The 20,615-nt window shown below is 36.2% G+C and overlaps 1 protein-coding gene across 2 annotated transcripts in view; it reads left to right on the plus strand.

The window, feature by feature from the left end:
- The window catches only part of LOC126766086 (uncharacterized), a 271,698-nt gene extending 252,677 nt beyond the window's left edge, over positions 1 to 19,021 (plus strand). For both annotated transcript variants that reach the window (XM_050483813.1, XM_050483812.1), the window contains exons 2-6: positions 1,200 to 4,415; positions 6,560 to 7,489; positions 7,547 to 7,712; positions 7,924 to 8,286; positions 8,344 to 19,021. In XM_050483813.1, coding sequence (XP_050339770.1) covers positions 1,297 to 4,415; positions 6,560 to 7,489; positions 7,547 to 7,712; positions 7,924 to 8,286; positions 8,344 to 11,970 — 8,205 coding nt within the window. In that variant the 5' untranslated portion in view covers positions 1,200 to 1,296 and the 3' untranslated portion in view covers positions 11,971 to 19,021. The remainder of the gene's footprint in view (positions 1 to 1,199; positions 4,416 to 6,559; positions 7,490 to 7,546; positions 7,713 to 7,923; positions 8,287 to 8,343) is intronic.
- The last annotated feature ends 1,594 nt before the right edge of the window (positions 19,022 to 20,615 follow it).

Below are 20,615 nucleotides of genomic sequence, written 5' to 3' on the forward strand. Positions count from 1 at the left end.
GGTTAGCTTTTTAGATTGTTTATACTCTTACATACCATATATGTAGTTGCTTTAAGAAATGAATCTGTAAAGGATATTATAGCTTCGGTTCAGCCGAAGTTAACGTCGCTTCTTTTTTAAAATACAAATATTTTTCCACACCGCGATCATTCAAACCATTTTTAAGTTTTGTACCTTAATTTTGAACTAAGATAGAGCACTTAATTTTTTTTTTTTTTGATTAACGGCGTTTTTTGTACATGACAATGGTCCGATGTTGCTCATCCGCAATACCAACCTCGTGAGAACAAGGAACATTTGTACCACCAAGCTTTGTCAATGTATCTAAAGTTTAACTTAAATTAGCGCTGGTAGGATCATCTAATCTTGATATATGCAAATAAATTTGTGTCTATCACGATTATTTGTAGATGTTGCGAGTAATCGCTAGGTGAACAAAACTTAGGTCAAAGTCCGGTGGGAACCGCAAGAAATGTGCATATGAGAATGTTGTAAAGAAATAAGGAAATATTAAATTACAGAAGCGATCAATCGTTTATTTTGTCAAAAACACAACAAACCTAAATCAACAAGAAAGAAATTTATGATTAACAAAACTTTAGCGTACATAAACTATATGTCCTTCTTGTTAGGTGGCACGAGTCCGAACATTTGGTGCAACAGCTAAGCGGAAAATTTTAGTTAGACAGTCGTCAGAGAAACTGGAGGGGTCGTTCCATGACTGGATTACACAATTCTATGCAAGGGGTAAAATATGCAAACGATAGCATTGTATAGGGAGACGACAACATCCACTCAATACAGCCAGCGAAATTGACATTATCAACGAATATAAGCAGAATAGTGGAAAACGCAATTTACAAGAAACACTTAGCCCATTTCTAGCCAAAAAGGCTGACAATATTACCTTAATTGATCAGCACTTATTCACCATTCTCCAGAAAAATAAGAGTTATAATTTAGATATAAGCAATGAAACTAGCAACAACGTAACAGAAAAAAGAACAGAAAAAATATAAGGCATTACACCTGATAAATCGACTTTAAACAAGCTTAAAACTCCAATCAAATACAATATACATTAGATGATACTATCAGATTAGAAACTACACTGGAACACGAAATGACCCCCAATACATTACCTTATAATTGCCGGGAACTGAGAATTTTTCGAATAATTTGTCCGACTCTAATTACAGTGGGGTGCTGAAGGTGGACGCTGTTTCCTTTGATGCGAGTAGCGAGTGTATATTAAACGATAACAGTGACAATATTAGTAAAAGCGGCATCAACAAAATGGATATAACTGAACGTGAACGGGACCGCAAACGTAAACGTTATTTAACTGAAGAAGATCACAGCCGTATAACACGCAACAAATCGCAACAGCAGCATCAACTACAACATGAACAAGAGCTCAAGGAAAAGCTTCAAATGGAGGCACAAAGTCGTCTAGTATGCATGACAGACGAGGGTGATAAAACAACAGTGTTTTCTAAGAACTTGCATCTCTTAGAGTTTGTTTCATCAAATTACGACAGTAGCAATATCGAAAGTAGTAGTCCTTATGTGAACGATGGCGAAGCACATGCAAAAAAGCTACTGCGTTCATCTATAACTGGTCTCAAGCAAGAAACTGTCACAAAAGTTAGCAAGAGCAGTTATGCTTTGGAACGCAAGCGGTTAAAACAAGATGAAAACGCTTGTTACCGGGTTCAAAGCAAACGCGCGTTGATAAATAAATATCGCAAACGCATGGCCCAAAAAGTGGTAAAAAAACGGGATATTTCAAGTTCTATTTGCTGTGAAGATGATGCTCATAATGAACATGCCGATGGTTGTGAAAATGGGCTTTTTAATTCTGATAACAGCAGTTCTAGAGAGCTTGAAGGTCAAGATATGTTGGGAGACCAACTAGGTAAGCAACGACTTGACACTGACGCATCAAGTGTGCTAGAGTATAATAATTTCGGAATTCTAAACGATAATAATAGTTTGAAAATGCGGGAAACATCAACTAATTCCCCTACACAATATATGGCCGGAATGTTTTATAATGGAAAGGAGTGCACAGATAGTAATAGATTTCAGAGTAATCAGTATGGCGATCATAATGAAACGCGTACTAATGATGCTACTACGAAAACAGCACCATGCAATCCTCGGCCCTGGGAAGAAAATGTGCCGTTCAATTCAGATATGCAATTGTCAAAACACCAAGAATTACATCAACCGTATGTACTACAAAGCACAATACTAGATCTTGAATCTACCGATAAGCAACAGAATTGTAACTTAAACGAATTCAATGAGGCCGATCGTAGACCTGTGGCACCCTATTCGACATTCATAGAAAGCACACAAGCAAACGGTCTTGCACAACGTACCCATAGCTATAGATATGATTCAATGAATACAACCCGTGATGGAAACGAGCTATCAGCAACGAAAACAAGCCCGAACGTTGACAGTGATGTAGACTTAAAGCAATATGAAAATGTTTCAGCTGTCAGCTGTTGGCAACACAGTAATACGAATGGCAATGTAACTAATGCTGAAAACAGTGCTAATAATATTGCTAATAACGACAAGGGCTGCGCAAGTGAAAGCGCTGTAAAGGAAAAAATAAAGAAGTATAATAGAGAACAAACATATGTATCCAGCCAATTGCATTCTATAAAGGATCACAACAGCCAGCAGTCTGTGTATACACAGGAGCGTTCAGGTGATAGTAACTCACAGCAGTTGGCAGGGGTAGTGCCAATGTCCACAAATATTAAAGGCATGAGTAATCGCAATACGTCTCTTAACTTGAACGAAACTACACATTCAATGCAGCCGTCACGAAGCCACAACAAAAATATGGATGACGTCTACGATGAAATTGATAGTGTCAGCACCAACGCTAAGACGAGCAAGGATTCGAATTATGTTGAACAACATGATGAGGCGTATATCGAAAAAGCAGGAGTTAATCGATATGCCTTATCATTAGGCGAAACGAGTAAGACCAAAATCTCAGCATTAACAACAGTATCAACAACTGCTACAAATGTTAATGATATAAGTAATAGAACTATTTGTACCATTAGTACCACTTCTACTACCACTACTGCTACTGCTACTACTACTACTACTACTATTAGTACTACCACGACTACAAAAGATTGTGTAACAACAAATGTTACTATTAATAAAATTCCTAATTCTCGTGTTATAAAATCAGATTCTTCTGAAGTAATAACAACACCAGTTGCAACTGTAGATGCAGCTAGTACCGTTGATAATTGCGAAAACGGCAAACATTTGGCACAAGTGCCATCTACAAACATAGTCAATGCCAATATGTTAGGCGAAAGTACCTATAATTTGAACAATTCTCAGGAGTTAGGGGCATCAGCACCAGCAACGACTTACGCACCTCCACACAGCAACACGAGCGACAATTTAGATAACCGCAATGAGCACTGGGACCCAACGTCTAACGAGCCCTACCAACGATATAACAATAGCAATCATTTTTGCCAATCCACTGCTGATGGTGGTTCAGAGGCCTGCCTGTCGGCGACAGCTGAGTTGTGTTACAAGATATCAGATGATATCAACGAGAAACCGTTAAAGAACCAACACCAACAGCATGCTGTCAGCAAACAAAATGTCATCGATTTTAATGATAAAGAGCATCAGATGCATCTTTCAAAAAAACAACACGGAAGTGAATACATAACGCGGCAGTCCATCGATGCTTCTGTCTCACTGATCGGCACGAATATCTACAATACTGAATTACAGTTAGAACAGCAAAGACAAGGGAGTCAGGACATTCAACAATTTATGCAGGAGGAGCTATGCCAACAAATGCAGCACCAGCAGCGTCAACAACTACAAGATCATCAACAGCAAGAAGAGTTAAATCGGCATCACCACCAACAGCAATATCCTCATGATGCATCTCAAGTAGTACAACAAATTTCCTTGCATGATTATAACTTACAAAGCCACCAACAACAATTACATCCGTTGCATGATGCATTGCGTCATAGCCATCAGCAGATTCAACATTTTGAGCAACAGCATCAGCTTGAGCAAAGACATGATGAGGAACAGCAGCAGCATTTAATTGCGTATTTACATCACACTACCGAACAGACCCGACTGCAAGAACAATTACAACTCCATGAATATCAACAACACCAGCAACAATTTCATCAAGAACAACAACACCTTCATAATCAACATCAGCAGCAACAACAACAACAAATGCAGACAAATTTCATTTTAATAACAAAAAAACAGCACCATCCACAATCACATATATCAATGGATTTGAAACGTATAAATCGTCCGCCACCCACTAGTATTGATGACCTCATAATAGACGAATTCTCAGAAGATCCCCATGCAACCTATAAACTGTGAGTAGTGTATGAGAAGCTATTTACTAAATTTAATTATAAATACATGTAATTTAATTGTGGAAAAGTTTTGAATATGTTATAATATATCCACATTGTTAAAACTTTAGGCTAGACATATACATATATGTATATGTATATTGAATATATAGATAGATGGTATGTATGAAAAAAGCTATGAAAATTGCATACAGCTTAACTTAAAAAGCTGAATATCTCGAGAAGTAATAATGATAGCGATTTTGACCTCGGACCCTTTTTATAGCAAATAAAATTTCCTACAAATTTGTCATGTACGTTTTTTCCATAGCTCTTGTCATTTACAAAATATATACAAAAATATGCGAAACTCTTGAAGAAATCGGGTTTAGAGCCCCGTACTACCTCGCCGGTGTGAGTTACGACTTTGTTGCACTGGGCACTTTTGCAGAGTGAACATTTCTGAGAAATATGCGTCTAAAGTCAAAGCAATGCCATCAAATGCCTCTGATCTGTAGGAATTTAAAGATAAAAACTCAGGATTGTAGTGTATTTTGTATGGTAAATTTTTACAGGCCTTGATCCAGTTCTTAATGTTAATATTAAGGGCTAAAATTTTCAGGGAATTTTTTTTATGTTATTTCCAAGGAAATTTCGGGACGGGACTGAAAAAAATTAATAGTTCAAAAAAAAAAAACTTTTGTAAAAACTTGTATAGGAAACATTTTAATTTGACAAGTGATCTTTACGAAATTTGGCATAGAAATTTTACCCAAGACATCGCTTAAATTGTTAAACAAATTGTTCAGATCGAACCACTTTATCACATACACATATTAGTACTATTAAGTTCTAAAGTAATTTGATCATAATATTTTTATAAAAACAAACAACAGTATAAGTAAATTTGACACTATATCTCAAGACAACGAACCGCAGATGTGGAATCATACATATTACGCATATGGTCTTAACAATGAGGTATGCCAAGCTTTTAGGTGATATACATACATATGTACATTATTACGGTCGATTTTTTTATAAAATCGCGTGTGCGGGAAAACTTCTATGGATCATTCTGAACAATTTTTCCCAAAGGACTATGGGTCTAACACTGGTTTCGAGCTAGCGATCTTTAGGGCGAAGTTGTTTAGGGATCATAATTTTTTGTTCGTCAGTTTTTGAGATATTCGAATGAAATTTAATTCGTAGGTGCATTTTGATATTCTATTGATCATTTATCGAAATAATAATAATTTTTAATTAAAAAGCCAAGAGTAAGAGTTAAGAGTGTGCTTAACAGTGACAGTGAAAATGAAGAAAATCGGGGAACTATATCATACATATACAACCAGCAGCAATGAGTTAAAAACTAATAGTTCGAAATTTTGCAGAATAGCCTCCAATGTATACTTTACAATAGCAGTGAAAATAAAGAAAATCGGAAAACTTTATCATACATATGACTGCCATAGAACCGCCTATTAAAAAAAAAATAAAAAAATAAATAAGGCATTGCTTTCTGATTTAATTTGTATTTATATGTACTATACAATTCCTTTGTATGACTTAAAAATGTCATAGATGAAAGGGTTCACATTCAAATTCAGTTAAATATTGGTAGTCGAAAAAGTCTGTTCGTATTTCTAATCAAATTTTTACTTATCTTTTTATATTTATCATAAATAAATAAACAAATTATTACCATTTTGGTCGACCGCTTTTTGCCATTTTTCCGCTAGAGACATTTTCCATCAATGTAAAACTTTCATCAGCGTAATTCGAAATTTCCAGAACGGAAGCGGACGAACCTTTGTTGTGCCACACGAACTGATATAGCATCGTCTCCGTAAACTTCACAAATTTCATTGATAGCTTGCATGTCATTCTTCTCTTTTTTACCCAAAATTTGCAAAATATAGCAAATTTCTTCATTACTTTCACTGCTTTTTGAACAGCTTCCAACTTCCCTGAACTTGAATCTACATCTCACCTTTTCCACACTATATGGTATGACACAATGTTATTGGTAGCATCAAGATATACGACTGCAACGACATCTATTGACAAAATACGAAAAGACTTTTTCGAGTACACAATTGATGTACATTTAGCATTGTTAAAATGATACCCCGAATTTTAGTCAACTTTATGTTTTATTACAGTGGTCTTTCACCAAATCACGTTAAGCATGAAAATCAAGATGATGGGTATGAGACGAGCGCCGGCGATGTGCTTACCCCAAATTCCCACAGTTCATCAACACATTCGGTGACGCCACAACATCAGATGCAGCATGGTATCAATATTATACCTCAACGGAAGTATGAAGAGCAACAAATGGAAATACAGCAGCCTCTCCAAAGCACCACTGCTAGTGATGTAAATAACCAACAACAACAATCGCCGCAGAGTAATACACAAGGAACACTGCAAGGAATGGACAATACAGTTAATCAAAGCGACGAAATATCAGGTTTAAACGGGAAAGAAATTTTGCCTGCGGATTCATATTCCTATATGGAAGACATAGCGGGAACAATTACAGGAGTTTCCAATACTAGTAACAGTGCAAATAAAAGGACTATTAATATGCCGCAGGACGCACAACTTAATGTTAAGACTGTTAAAATTAGTGATGCAACTGTAGAATCTTATATTTGTGCACCCACTAATATAATGAGTCATAATGTGAGTGATATGTATAGTATTCAAAATCAACAACAACAACACCAAAACCAACCACAACAGCAGCAGCAGTTGCATGCGGCCAACAACGAATTACCCCAATCAATGGAATATAATTTAAAAATGAAACCAACATCTGGAAATGGATTAAGCGATGCTGAAATGTTGGAACAGACTGTGATACATCAAAACTTGCATCAGCTGCAACTTCCGCAACAATCCCACACGCCAAACCAATTAATTTTTACGGAAAGCAATGTGATCCTCAGGCCACCACAAAAGAAGCGTGGTCGCAAAAAGAAAATTCAGCCAAACACCGACAATACATTGCCATTATCTTTACAATTTCTAACTGGCAGCAACGAATGCGGTATAGCGCCTGGTCCAAACGGAGAATTGCCATCCATGTAAGTAACATCAAAAAATAGCACTACTTTAAATAACATATTCGTATGGTTTTAAAGCTGCATTGCTGACAACACGCTGAAAAATTCAAGTGAAAATCATGCTACCGGTCTGCTTAAGTCGAAGGAGCGCAAGAAACACGACCGTTTCAACGGAATGTCCGAAGAGGAAGTCGTTAAGCGTACACTACCCGACCATTTATGTGAAAATCTTGATATAGTCATAGTGAGTGTAAATTTCCAATTGAACATGGCTCTAAATAACTTTAAGTTATTAACTTTATATAAACGCAGTCTAGAGTTTTGTATCTAGATTTTTGTATTTGTAGGTTAAGTCGAATTGCGAAAGTGTTATAATCATAGCCGTTAGATCTAAATCTGCATTAACCATAGTGTAATTGTACTATTTAGACTCTTGACAATTCATGTACTTACAGATTGGAATTAATCCAGGCTTATTTGCTGCATATAAAGGGCATCATTATGCTGGACCTGGCAACCATTTTTGGAAATGCTTATACCTATCCGGTCTTACAAGAGAACAAATGAGCGCTGAACAGGATTATAAACTATTAAAATACGGTATTGGATTCACAAATATGGTACAACGTGCCACTAAGGGCTCTGCCGACCTCACCCGTAAGGAAATCAAAGAGGGTAGCCGCATTTTAGTTGAAAAGCTTCAGCGATTTCGTCCTAAAATTGCCGTATTTAATGGGAAATTAATATTTGAAGTTTTTTCTGGAAAGAAAGACTTTAATTTTGGTCGCCAGCCAGAGTGCGTAGAGGGTACCGATACCGTAGGTTACAAGACATATTATATTATTTATAGACCTCAATATTTATTTGCATTACAGTATGTATGGGTTATGCCATCATCATCGGCAAGATGCGCACAATTGCCGCGAGCAGCAGATAAGGTGCCCTTCTATGCTGCGCTTAAAAAGTTTCGGGACTACTTGAATGGATTAATACCACATATGGACGAGTCGGAATGTATATTCACAGAACAAAAAATTAAGCAGGTTTGTGAGCAAGAGAATGAGAAGAATTCTGTTACTATTACTTCAGCAGTAGAGGTTTTATGTGGAGTTCACAGTGGTGCGGGTATACTTAATGCAACAGACGGTTTGGCTATGGCATACAAAAATATGCCAATGCAAACAATGAACGACATTGAAACAGGTGCGTCGACCCAACATCATGGAGCCGGTGCCGGTGAGATAGGCAACGATGGCAATGATATCAGTGGACTTTGTGTCGATGCTGCCAATTGTGGTGGTTGCCCTAACACTAGCGACGGCAGTGGCGCCGTGATGAATAATGGTGGAGGTATCAGCAGAGATGGTAATACTATGCCGAATGAGAGTTGTTCTATCCGCCAGGAGCCAGAGAAATTTCCTAGATTTCAAGGGAGTTCTACGGAATCTACCTACATATATACGACAAATGAGAATGAACGTGGCCACAATATTACTGCTCATACGCCTGGCCCTGGGCCACCGCCATCACTACCGCCAGGCACTTCAGTTATAAGTTCCAGTTTGCAGCAACGAAATGAAAACTACATGATAACTGCAAGTTACGTACAACCGCCACCGGAAAAAAAAAAGCGGGGGCGTCCAAAAAAGATTAAAGACGTGGATTCTATTGATACAGTCTCTCGTAATCGCATGCAAATTTTGGGACAAATGTCCAACACTAACGATTTTGGCAACATATTGAATTTGTCAATGATGGGTGGTGGCGTACCTGGTCAATGTGGCAGCGATGCCCTTTTGGGTAGTGCCGGTGTTGGCATAGTTAACGGTAACTGTGAGACGCCAAAGAAGAAGCGCGGCAGACCAAAGAAAGTGAAACCAACAAATGAAGCTCAGCAAAATCAAAATACATTAATACAGGGAGAGTCACATGCAATGCCAATTCCGTCACTTAGCGGCATGGATAATAATTTGTCTAAACGCATGCATCAGCACGTAAATGCAATTTATAGCAATAAGGAAATGCCAAAGCAGCAACAACAACAGTCGACGCAACAAATGTACACATCAAGTTCGCCAATGAGATCACCAGCACTAAATTGCTCATATTCTGGTATAACACCGCCGACTTCAACGCAATCTACATCACCCACACATCAACAGCATTGCGATAAATTGCATGAGAATGTCAGCAGCATCATGGAAAGTCCCACGAATTTAGCAGCAACTCAAAGGGATACTAGCGGCAACAACAGCAACAGCTATTACAGCAGTAAACATATTGCTGTCATAAACTCGAATGGCTCGGAACTCCATGATGGATCAAATGTATCCACGCCACACGCAATAACTTCAAATGAACTTGTAAATGAAATGCCAGCCAACGCAACTATACAAGTATCTATAACTGCCTCTCACGAAACGCAATTGGGTGAGTCTCCACCTCCAAGCTCACCAAACATATCTACAGTGGACTTTGAACCGCCAGCTGCAGGTGGGGCTCTTGCAAATGAACACGGCACAGAAATACGTCATCAGCGGCCAACTGAAATGGAATCACGTATACAACAACATCAGCAGTTGCAACAGGGCACTCCATATGCTAGTCCGGTAAACGAGTCATCGTCTGATCATCAAGCGAACGATCACTATCAGCAATGGATGTCACCGCACTCAGCCATTTCATTGTCAGCACAATATACTCATCACCTACCAGAACATATACAACAACAAGAACAGATTATGAATTTTGAGCAACAGCAACACCAGTTGCATCATATTCAGCAATTACAGCATTCAGTACATCCCCACCGGGAACAATCAACAACGCCTATGCATGCACAATGGTTGCGGCAGCACCGCTACGATGATATTGTTGGTGGTAATTATAGCGTCACATCACCACATTTACATCACCAACAGCAGCAAACGCAACATCATATGCAGCACCCTAATCAGCAACAACAGCAAAATAGTACTGAGCATCAGCACAGTCATATATCTCATCATCACTCACGTTTACCTACAGATGTGACTAGCAAAAGCCTCTCTGGCCTGGAGTCACTAGTCGATCAAATTCCTTCACTGTCAGATAATAACTCAGTACCCATACCACCAGCGATAGAAAATAGCGGGGTAAATGCAGCAGTTGAGAATCGCTTACAAAGTTTACAGCAACAGCAACAACAACAGCATATTCATCAGCGACAACCGCACATGATTGCAATTGATACAGCGATTGACATACATACCGATCCTTATTGCACACCAAACAGCACAATAAATCCGATTCCTGCTATATCCGATACGATTGATACAATACCGGGTAACAATAGCAGCGGCAGCAACACCCCGCTCCCAGTTAATGGTTTATATAGCGCGAATTCTCCGCGCAATTATAGTATTCATCGACTTAACTCCTCAGCTGCTTCATCACCAATAATGATGTCACCCCACCATCATCATACACAACAACAGCAAGTTTCCTTACATCAACCTTACGGAAATTCAGTAAGCACGCCCCTAATATCAGATGTTTTATTATCTTCAACGCCAATGACAAGCTCAGCTAGCCATACAAATAGTCCTGCCGACAATAGTTTGGGTGAAGACTCTGCAAACGGATGTACACCAACAAGTAGTGGGACTATCAATACTTCAACAACACCAACTAGCCTGTATAACAACGTAACAACCACGAATATACACAATATGAGTTCCAACAACTTTTCAGTAAGCAATTTAGCCGCCTCATCTGTTACGCCCAGTAATAGTTGTAGCAGCCACAACAATTATGCTTCATTGTCGACAACAACATCGGCAGCTGCCGCAAGCAATGTATATCACCATTCAAACTTTATTGCCGCTGCTGCCTTAGCTGCTGCCGCTGTGAATTCACCCGCCAATCATTTACAGACATCACCCAGCACTGCCGCAGTCGTGGCGGCTCATCACGCAGCGCACCACCATGTTGCGCATCAACAAATGTATTCACATGCACATTTGCCCCCGCATATGGCAGGCGTTAATTCAATGTATGCTCCAGCACCGACACATCATCATCACCCCTTGACACATCACCCGGCACACCATCATCATCATCACTCACCATACGGTGCAACAGCGCAACACAGTACTAATAACGATTACGGCAATCCTTATTGTACGACCACCGTTACCGGTGCACCGCAAAATGCTCCTATCCATTTACCCAGTCCCAATTATCCCTACGGTTATGGAAGTCAAGTAGCTGTTGCAGCAGTAGCTGCAGCCCAAAGTAATTATCCAACAGCAATGCATTCTCATCATACACAGTCCCCGGAAACGAGCGCACCACCACCACCCGGTGCGGTAACCGCCGCTGCGGCAGCTGCTGCTGCAGCCGCTGCTGCTGCTGCCGTTTATCATACTCATCACCCCGGTCATCATCCTCATGCAACACATCCGTTATCGATGTTTGATCGACTGAAACCCTCCGATATAAGTGGTTACGGCGGGTTCTGATGATGATCAAAAAATATAAATTACGTGTATGCATATGATTGAGAAAAGTTGAGCTATGGCGAAAGCAAATGAAAAGTATTGTTTAACTATCAGCTTAAAGCATAATTGTAATCCTTTGGAAATACCCATTTTATAAGCAAATTTACATACGTATACATCACATCTGTATACATATGTATTAAAATGTTATTTAAGCAATTTAAGACAACCAAAGACTAAGATTCGGAAGTCGTTTCCAACTGGCTGATCTTTTGTGACACCATCTGCCTGTCTTCTTGTACGAATAATAAGACATATATTCATATTTGATTGTTTTAGGGGACTTAGGGAAGCCAGGATAAATATGCTCTTTATCATAGACCAAAATTCGTATCATATATTCAAATGAAGTAATGTATTACGTATCTATCTACATGACCTCATTTATACAATAGAATACCTGCTTTTTCTTCACTTCAAATGCCACTGTAAACTTCGTGGGAATTCATACACACAATTGAATGTGACTCTGTTTATACATAAGTAAATATTAATTTATTTTTCATAACAAAATAAACAAAACATCCACTAAATTTCTCCTCATTGTTCAGCTTTTGCGAGACTGAGGTTGAGACATCTCGGAAGTCATAAGTTTGGTGAAGAAGTAGACATAGCCAAAATTGACTTTAGCCGTCTTAACAAATTTGTTGTACGCTCAAAGCTCTATGTCTATTTTTCAGAATCTTATAATCAAGCGTTCTTAGCTGTTCAAGTGAGATCGCTCTTAGGATACATAAATATAATCTTCGGAAATGGCTGTTGTCGCCTCAGTTTTAGATTTGTCCTACCATAACCCTAACGCATAACATGATACAATAAACCAAATAATATCTGTCTCCGATTCGCTAATCGCTTCTTTTCTACTGTCAAAATATTTCATTTAAGAACAGCAACAAAGATATCGAGTTGAATTCGTAAAGTGGATAGCATCAACATTCAGTGCTACAGAGGTTTAATTTGCATATTTTAGATCAAGTTTACTATTGTGAATGGTTCAAATGACAAATGAAAATACAAATTTTTAAAACTAAAGAACTAATTGCATGTAGTAATGTATAGAAAACAAAAATAAAAGGTTACGACAACGTTTTTTTTAACGCGAATAAATATTTATCCACTAAGAAAGACTCATAACACTAACGCATGCGTCACAAGGAATGTTGGCTACCATTTGTTTGAGCATCTGGTATAGTTTGTTCGATTAGCTGGAAAGTAACGCTTGTCGGATCGAAAACAGTAAAGTTTTTAGTACTACATAAATTTAATGGATATGAATGGAAAATTGAAAATGCAACGACCACGATGGTCGATCTCGTGAGAAGTAATTCTGAAATGTCCAATATAAAAATTTTTTGTGATAGGATTTTTTAAACCAACTTAACAAAAATGCTAAAAATGAAACTTATTATCCGATATTAAACCTATTAAAACAATTATTTAGGATACATGGTCCACTATGTCTATAAACAAAATTCATTTTATATGTATTTAAAAATTTTTCACTAGCTGCGAGTTTATCTAGTGTTGCTCGTTCAGCTATATGTAATTAGATCCCTTCTCTTGTAATCATATCTCAAAAAAATTCGCAAGCCCTTAGCTACAATCACATATTTAATATATTTATGAACAGAAGGCTTAAACAAATATTTGTTTGTTATAAAATGTATCGATATACTTTTATATACATATATATTTAATTTAACTACTAATGAAAATTATGTGGTAATTTAGATTCGTAGAAAATTTTCAAATAAACTTAATAACGAGTGAAAATTTTACTAAGTACATAATCAATTTGAAACAACAAAGCGAAAGATAAGAAAATAAAAAAATAAAACACTTTTAAACTAATTTTAAGATATTAAACAAGTAAATATATTTTTATGTATATAAATATTTGATACATAAATGGCTTCAAAAGCTATTATGGGGAAAGCAATAATTTTTAAAAATTCAACAAAGAAAGCATGAAAATAAAATTAACTGTGTGATTACCAACTTTTTATTTTCCTAAAAAAACTGATTAATCTAAACACAAAGGAAACTACTAACACTTATTTAAGAATTTATGACATAACTAAAGCATAGCAAAATAATATATGTGAAGATGAAAAATAATAATAATAATGAAATAAAAAGATAACATGAACGAACCAACAACGTATTAAAAATTGTACTGCGTAAACTAATGACATTTCTACGTAACTTGTAAATTTCGAGAATTATTTAGTTCAGTATTTATAAATCATATAGAAAGTCAGCAACAACAAACTGAATATGAAACAAAGGTTGCATTGAATTGAAAGTAAAAAAATCCGGTTACGGATATAAACCTATTTAGGGGATGGTATGTATGTTTGAAATAAAAACTTCAGCCAAACAAAAGTAATGAAATTTATTGGCTGCTGTTTTTACGAAGCAATTGAATTAAAAAATTTGATAGGCGAAAGAAGGGCAATAGGGGTTCACAACTACTTGCACATAGCAATTGCAAATTCAAAAGTGTAAGTTGTGCAGAAAGAGATGCTGATAAGTAAGAACATGCTTAGCAAGTGTACCCTTTTTAAGAAACTCCTGTTTAACTTTTTTCAACTGTAAAAAGCAAATAAAACTAGTTTTTTATGCTTACGTTTCTACCGAATACATATAGTAGATCAATCGTAATAAACATTAAACATATTTTGTTGTTATGATGTACTTTATTTTCAAACAATGCATAAGGGGTTAGGTGTAGTCAGTGGCAAAGGAGCATTGAAATTGCAAGTGTTTTTTTTATTAGAAAATTGTTTTATTCTATATCAACATAGCATCATTAAATAAGGTTTCGACATAACAGAGATTTGAACAAAAATTTAAAAGTAAAGGCTTTTTGTGTTGATTCAGTTCCAACCGAAGCTCCTTGAGGTGACTATTATCAGTCCGTAGAGATTCATTAAAATCAATCGGACAAAAAATTAGTTTATTAATAGATAATCCTAATAATATATACATATATTTTTTTTTAAATCACAAAATGGCGAGCTCAGGAAATTTTTTCCAGCTTTTCAGAAAAATACCAACAGTAAATTGTTTATAAAAAATGGAAATAAACAACAAAAATTTGCTACTAATTCTTCATAATTTGAAAAGCTGTACAAATTTCATTGCAATCTACCGAACACTGTTTGAGCTGTACTGGTCACCATTTGAAAACAAACATAGTTTTGTCGGATTTACTTATTGTGTTTATATAGTTTCAGAGAATATTTCTAGATCGTAATGTAACTATGAATGTAAAAAATATTTTGCGAGCACTAGCTTCTAGTTTAAAGAGTTCTATAGAAGTATTTGTCAAATAAAAAAAGTCTAAAAATTCCAAACTTCCGAATATAAACACGTAAGAAAGGATTAAGTTCAGATATAACCGAACATTGCATACCCTTGCAAGTTTCAAGGATTGAAGACGGGCAAATACTTTGAGGTGTTGCTAAAACTTCATATTAAAAAGTTTTGCGAAAGAATTCATTATACGACAAAATAGAGAATGAATTACGACAAAATTTGGTATTTTATTAAATTATATAGTCATGGACTCATCTAGTTATAATCTTGCAACATGTTGCTACAGAGTTATTAGTTATGTGCAACTAACGGTTGTTTTTATCACCTGAAACTGATGAGGATAGCTGTAATTTGGTACAGAGAATTTCAGTCGCCAGGGAATGGTTAAGAGATTTGTCCTGAGTTGAGTTCTATCTAAAGTGGTTTAGGAGATGTGTACATTAAACCTCTTAAAGGCAGACCTACGACCATCTTTAAATTTTTTTTAGCCCACAGTACGACTTGCTACTATGTGCCACCCCTGTGCCACATTTCCATTTTTTTTCTTAATTTAGAGTTTAGTTATGGCATATTATAGGTTTTTGATTAATGGCCTTTTGTGGACGTACATATTAAGTTACAGTTTGCCCAGATAAACACAGAGATCTGGATTTTAACTCCCCTCGTCATCGTGATCATATTAATAATATAACTCCATATATATCTCGATTAGTCTCAATTGATAAAAATAACCGCTTTGTGAACAAAACTATTATAATCTGTAGAAATATATTGCAAGAATATAAAAATAGTACATATTAAGATTTTTTGTAAAAGGAACATTTTATATTCTGATTACTCTCTATGTTATATATGTTTATATATACTTATGTATTTCAACTTGCGTATTGAATTGAGAGAAATATTGTAATCTCATAATCACATGGTCATATTTCTGGCAAGATTACACTTGGTCGCTTGAGTCGTCGACAGGAATTGCAAGAACACTGAAGGGTGCATAAAATTATAATTTTCTGAATACTTGTTTCTGTTTTCTCGCCATTATATGAGTTAGAGGTGGTTTATTCGGTTAGTCGCAACACCTCATATGAAAACAACATGATCGATATGCATCCTATCTATGCCAGAAAACTTTATTATACCCTGACCAGCGGATACTAACTTTGCCATGAAGTGTGGGACGATAAAATTGTATTTTTGGTGACATAAAGGTGTTTCATTTATCACGAAGGGTTATATGTAAAATCCGGGTTCAAATTTCGAAAAACATCTTCTAGTTAACTTAGAGTGCAAAGGAAGTGTATCTTTAATCTTTCTAAAAATGTGTGGAAACCTACATTTGTATATCTCTTTTGTTGTTTCTTTACATAAAATTTAGATATAAATTATAAAAATCATAATATACAAAAATTTCATAAAATCGGACAGAACAGTTTATACGCTCGCAACATGGAAGGAAAGCCCGGTGAAAATTCTTTTCGAATTCCAGTAATATTCATATCTGACAGATTGACCAACATTTCTGGTAAAAAGTTCAAAGTCTTGAATAGTTTTGGGGCGACTTGGACAATTTTTGATCATAAATCCTCTATTCTTTTTGTCAAGGAAAAAGTGTACCATGTTGTATTACAATATCTCAATTTTTTACTTGTGTCACAGCCGGCACAGACAGATGGGAGGACAGACAGACATCCGAATATAACTCCATATCTATCTCGAGTAACGTTAGGTAATACAAGCAACAGTTAAGTGAACTAAACCATTATACTCTGCAGCAAAATGTTGCAATAATATCAAAACCCTAAGCATATTTCTTTTATTCATAATTAAATGCGAAACCTCTGCATTGTAAAACATCAGCCAAACAAATATTCATAAAAAGCTTACCACATATTTGCGTGAAGAAATTTGTTGCAATATTCAAAGTAGGCCACGTCTTAATTTATTATGAATAATTTAAGTTATTCTTGCCAGTTTATTCGAGACTGTGCGAAGAGTAAAAAGCGAAAATTTTAAATTACGACTAAATCAAAATAAAAAATTATCATAAGTTTTTGCTAGAGATAAAACATAAGGCCACAGAAACAACTTTGCATACATTCACACACATACGTTTGTATTTTTAGATCACATATTACAAATTAAAGCTTTTGTTGGAGAATATATAGCAACGCTCATATTTGTAACAAATTTGCAGATTTTAGACAAGTATTTTAAGGTTGCAGTGGATATTTTGAACAATAAACAGTGACTGTTGAAATTATTTTAAAATCTTCTAGAGCATATGATATTTGATTCTGTGCGAACTTTATTTTCAATTATGTTTGATAGTATCTAATCAGCTCCATAGTAGCTAGAACACAATCTAAGTTATAAGTTACATATATTGTATCACAGTTTATTTTGTTACTTTTTCGACGAAACTGCATCGTATTATATATTTTAATAATTTATACCCCAATTAGAGTTTTCAACTCCTCTCAGTTGTATTGAAGTTGAAGCTATTTTCAGTTGAAGTTTCATTGGTATTGACAACAAAAAAGCAGTTTAAATGATTTTTACTTTCGGCTAGAGCAATTAACGATCCTATGGTTATTACAAAAGCTGCTTCTAAATATTTTGAACACCACGCTTCAGAAATTTACTTTTGCTCATGCTATTCCTAGGAGTAGTAGATTGTATCGAGTCTTTAAGTTCGAAACACTTCCCACGGTCCAATAGATTTATATTTTATTGTATCGAAAATGTAACTTGTCTCATCCAGTTTTGTAACTTCAGTCTCCTAGCTCATCAAGCCTTTCTATGTATCTGCATAAAACAACCGACTAAAATAGTTTAAAAATGCAAAATACTCTGGGTAATCCCAATGGTACGGAGTTGAAAACCGTAATAACACAAAAAAGTTGAAGTTCGGATCACACTTCAGCTGAATTTTTGTATGACAGGTTGAGTTTATATCAATAATACCAATTCAAAAAACAGTTGGGTAGATAACTGTGGGGGCCTCAGTGTGTTAGTAATAGTTCAGTTTCTGCAGCCGAGATCATTTTTGGACCGGCTGCGCCTGAAGATTTCATGTTTGTCATAAATTTCTGTTGATCATACTGTTACACATCCAATTATAGTGGTCATAAACAATTTCTTCTCATTAATGCTTTAATATTTCAGATTTCGACAAATAATTTCTGATTTTTTTTTTAATTTTTCTGAAAATTTCTAATTAATTGTTTTTGAATATTTTAATTCACAAAAAGTAAGCAATCACTAAATGCAATTGCAATGCAATGCGTTCAATTAAATAATTAACCTACATTGAGCTCAGCATTTCATTGCCCACCACTGCTTAAGAAGATTCATATATTTACATGTAATACTTTTATACACATAATTTTCATAAAATTGTATCTTTTACATACATAGTATATCAAAAATTTAAACCAAATAAACCAATCGATGTACTTTTTAATGTTGTTTAGAAAATTTAACTCAATACAGTGAAAAAAATTAATAAATACTCTAGGTTATTATCAATTATCGACATAAATATAGCAAATGATGGAAATTAGTTGAAAAAACTAATTGCCCAAATACCACAGATATTAAAGCAAATTGTAATAAAATTAAATGAATGAAAATGGAAACTAAAAACGAAACTTAAAAAATAAAATTTAAACAGTCTTTTGAAATGGAATTTTGTTTAGTTTATTAAAATATTCCGCAGATTTATCCACAACTACAACTAAAAACGCAATAGTTTATAAAGTCTCACTATCAAAATTTATGTTATTATGTTAATATATACGCCACTGAAGTACGAACAAATTTCAAGCTGTAATTATTTTTTACTTTATTTATCTGTAGAAGCCGCTAAGGTTAGACGAATTTTTATGGCCTTAGCGATTTTCGTTTCAAAAACAATATTGGTTTTCTTCTTTCTTTCTTTTCGTTTTACAAGATAAAAGAAATTCGTTACTAATTAAACTTGAAAGGTTGCGGTAAGCGTAGCTTTAAAATTATTGAAAGAAGTAAGGTCTTATTAACACTCCTATTCTTCTTCTTCTTAATTGACACCGCTTACGCGATTATAGCCGAGTTAACAACAGCGCGCCAGTCGTTTCTTCCTTTCGCTACGTGGCGCCAATTGTATATTCCAAGCGAAGCCAGGTCCTTCTCCACTTGGTCCTTCCAACGGAGTAGAGTTCTTCCTCTTCCTCTGCTTCCCCCGGCGGGTACTGCGTCGAATACTTGACCTAGCCAGCGTAGCCGCTGTCTTTTAATTCGCTGATCTATGTCAATGTCGTCATATATCTCATACAGCTCATCGTTCCATCGAATGCGATTTTCGCCGTGGCCAACGCGCAAAGGACCATACATCTTTCGCAGAACTTTTCTCTCAAAAACTCGCAACGTCACCTCATCAGTTGTTGTCATCGTCCAAGCCTCTGCATCATATAGCAGAACAAGAATTATGGGCGACTTATAGAGTTTGGCTTTTGTTCGTCGAGAGAGGACTTTACTTTTCAATTGCCTATTCAGTCCGAAGTAGCACCTGTTAGCAAGAGCAATCCTGCGTTGGATTTCCATGCTGACATTGTTGGTGGTGTTAACACTGGTTTCCAAATAGACGAAATTATCTACAACTTCAAAGTTATGACTGTCAACAGTGACGTGAGAGCCAAGTCGTGAGTGCGACGACTCTTTGTTTGATGACAGGAGATATTTCGTCTTGCCCTCGTTCACTGGCAGACCCATTTTCTGTGCTTCCTTGTCCAGCCTGGAGAAAGCAGAACTAACGGCGCGGGTGTTGAGGCCGATGATATCAATGGAACCAATGCTCCAACGTCATCGATTGGGGAATCGGGTTGGCCTTCTCCTGGCGTTGTGCGTTCACTGCCATTCAGCAGGCTGGAGAAGTGTTCCCTCCATAATTTAAGTATGCTCTGGGCATCGATGACTAGATCACCTTGGGGGGTTCTACAAGAGTATGTTCCGGTTTTGAAACCTTCTGTAAGCCGCCGCATTTTTTCGTAGAATTTTCGAGCATTACCCCTGTCGGCCAGCTTATCAAGCTCTTCGTACTCACGCATTTCGGCGTCTCGCTTCCCTCATCAACTCTCGGTATCTATCCCATCCCGCATGTGTTGTGGTCGATCGTAACGTTGCGAGGTAGGCAGTCTGTTTTCTCTCCGCTGCAACACGGCACTCCTCGTCGTATCAGCTGTTCTTTTGCACTTTCTCTTTTTAACACTCCTATTACGCATCTATAATTGCGCGAGTAGAATACT

The sequence above is a fragment of the Bactrocera neohumeralis genome, unplaced genomic scaffold (genome assembly GCF_024586455.1).
Source record: "Bactrocera neohumeralis isolate Rockhampton unplaced genomic scaffold, APGP_CSIRO_Bneo_wtdbg2-racon-allhic-juicebox.fasta_v2 cluster11, whole genome shotgun sequence".
NCBI lineage: Eukaryota > Metazoa > Arthropoda > Insecta > Diptera > Tephritidae > Bactrocera > Bactrocera neohumeralis.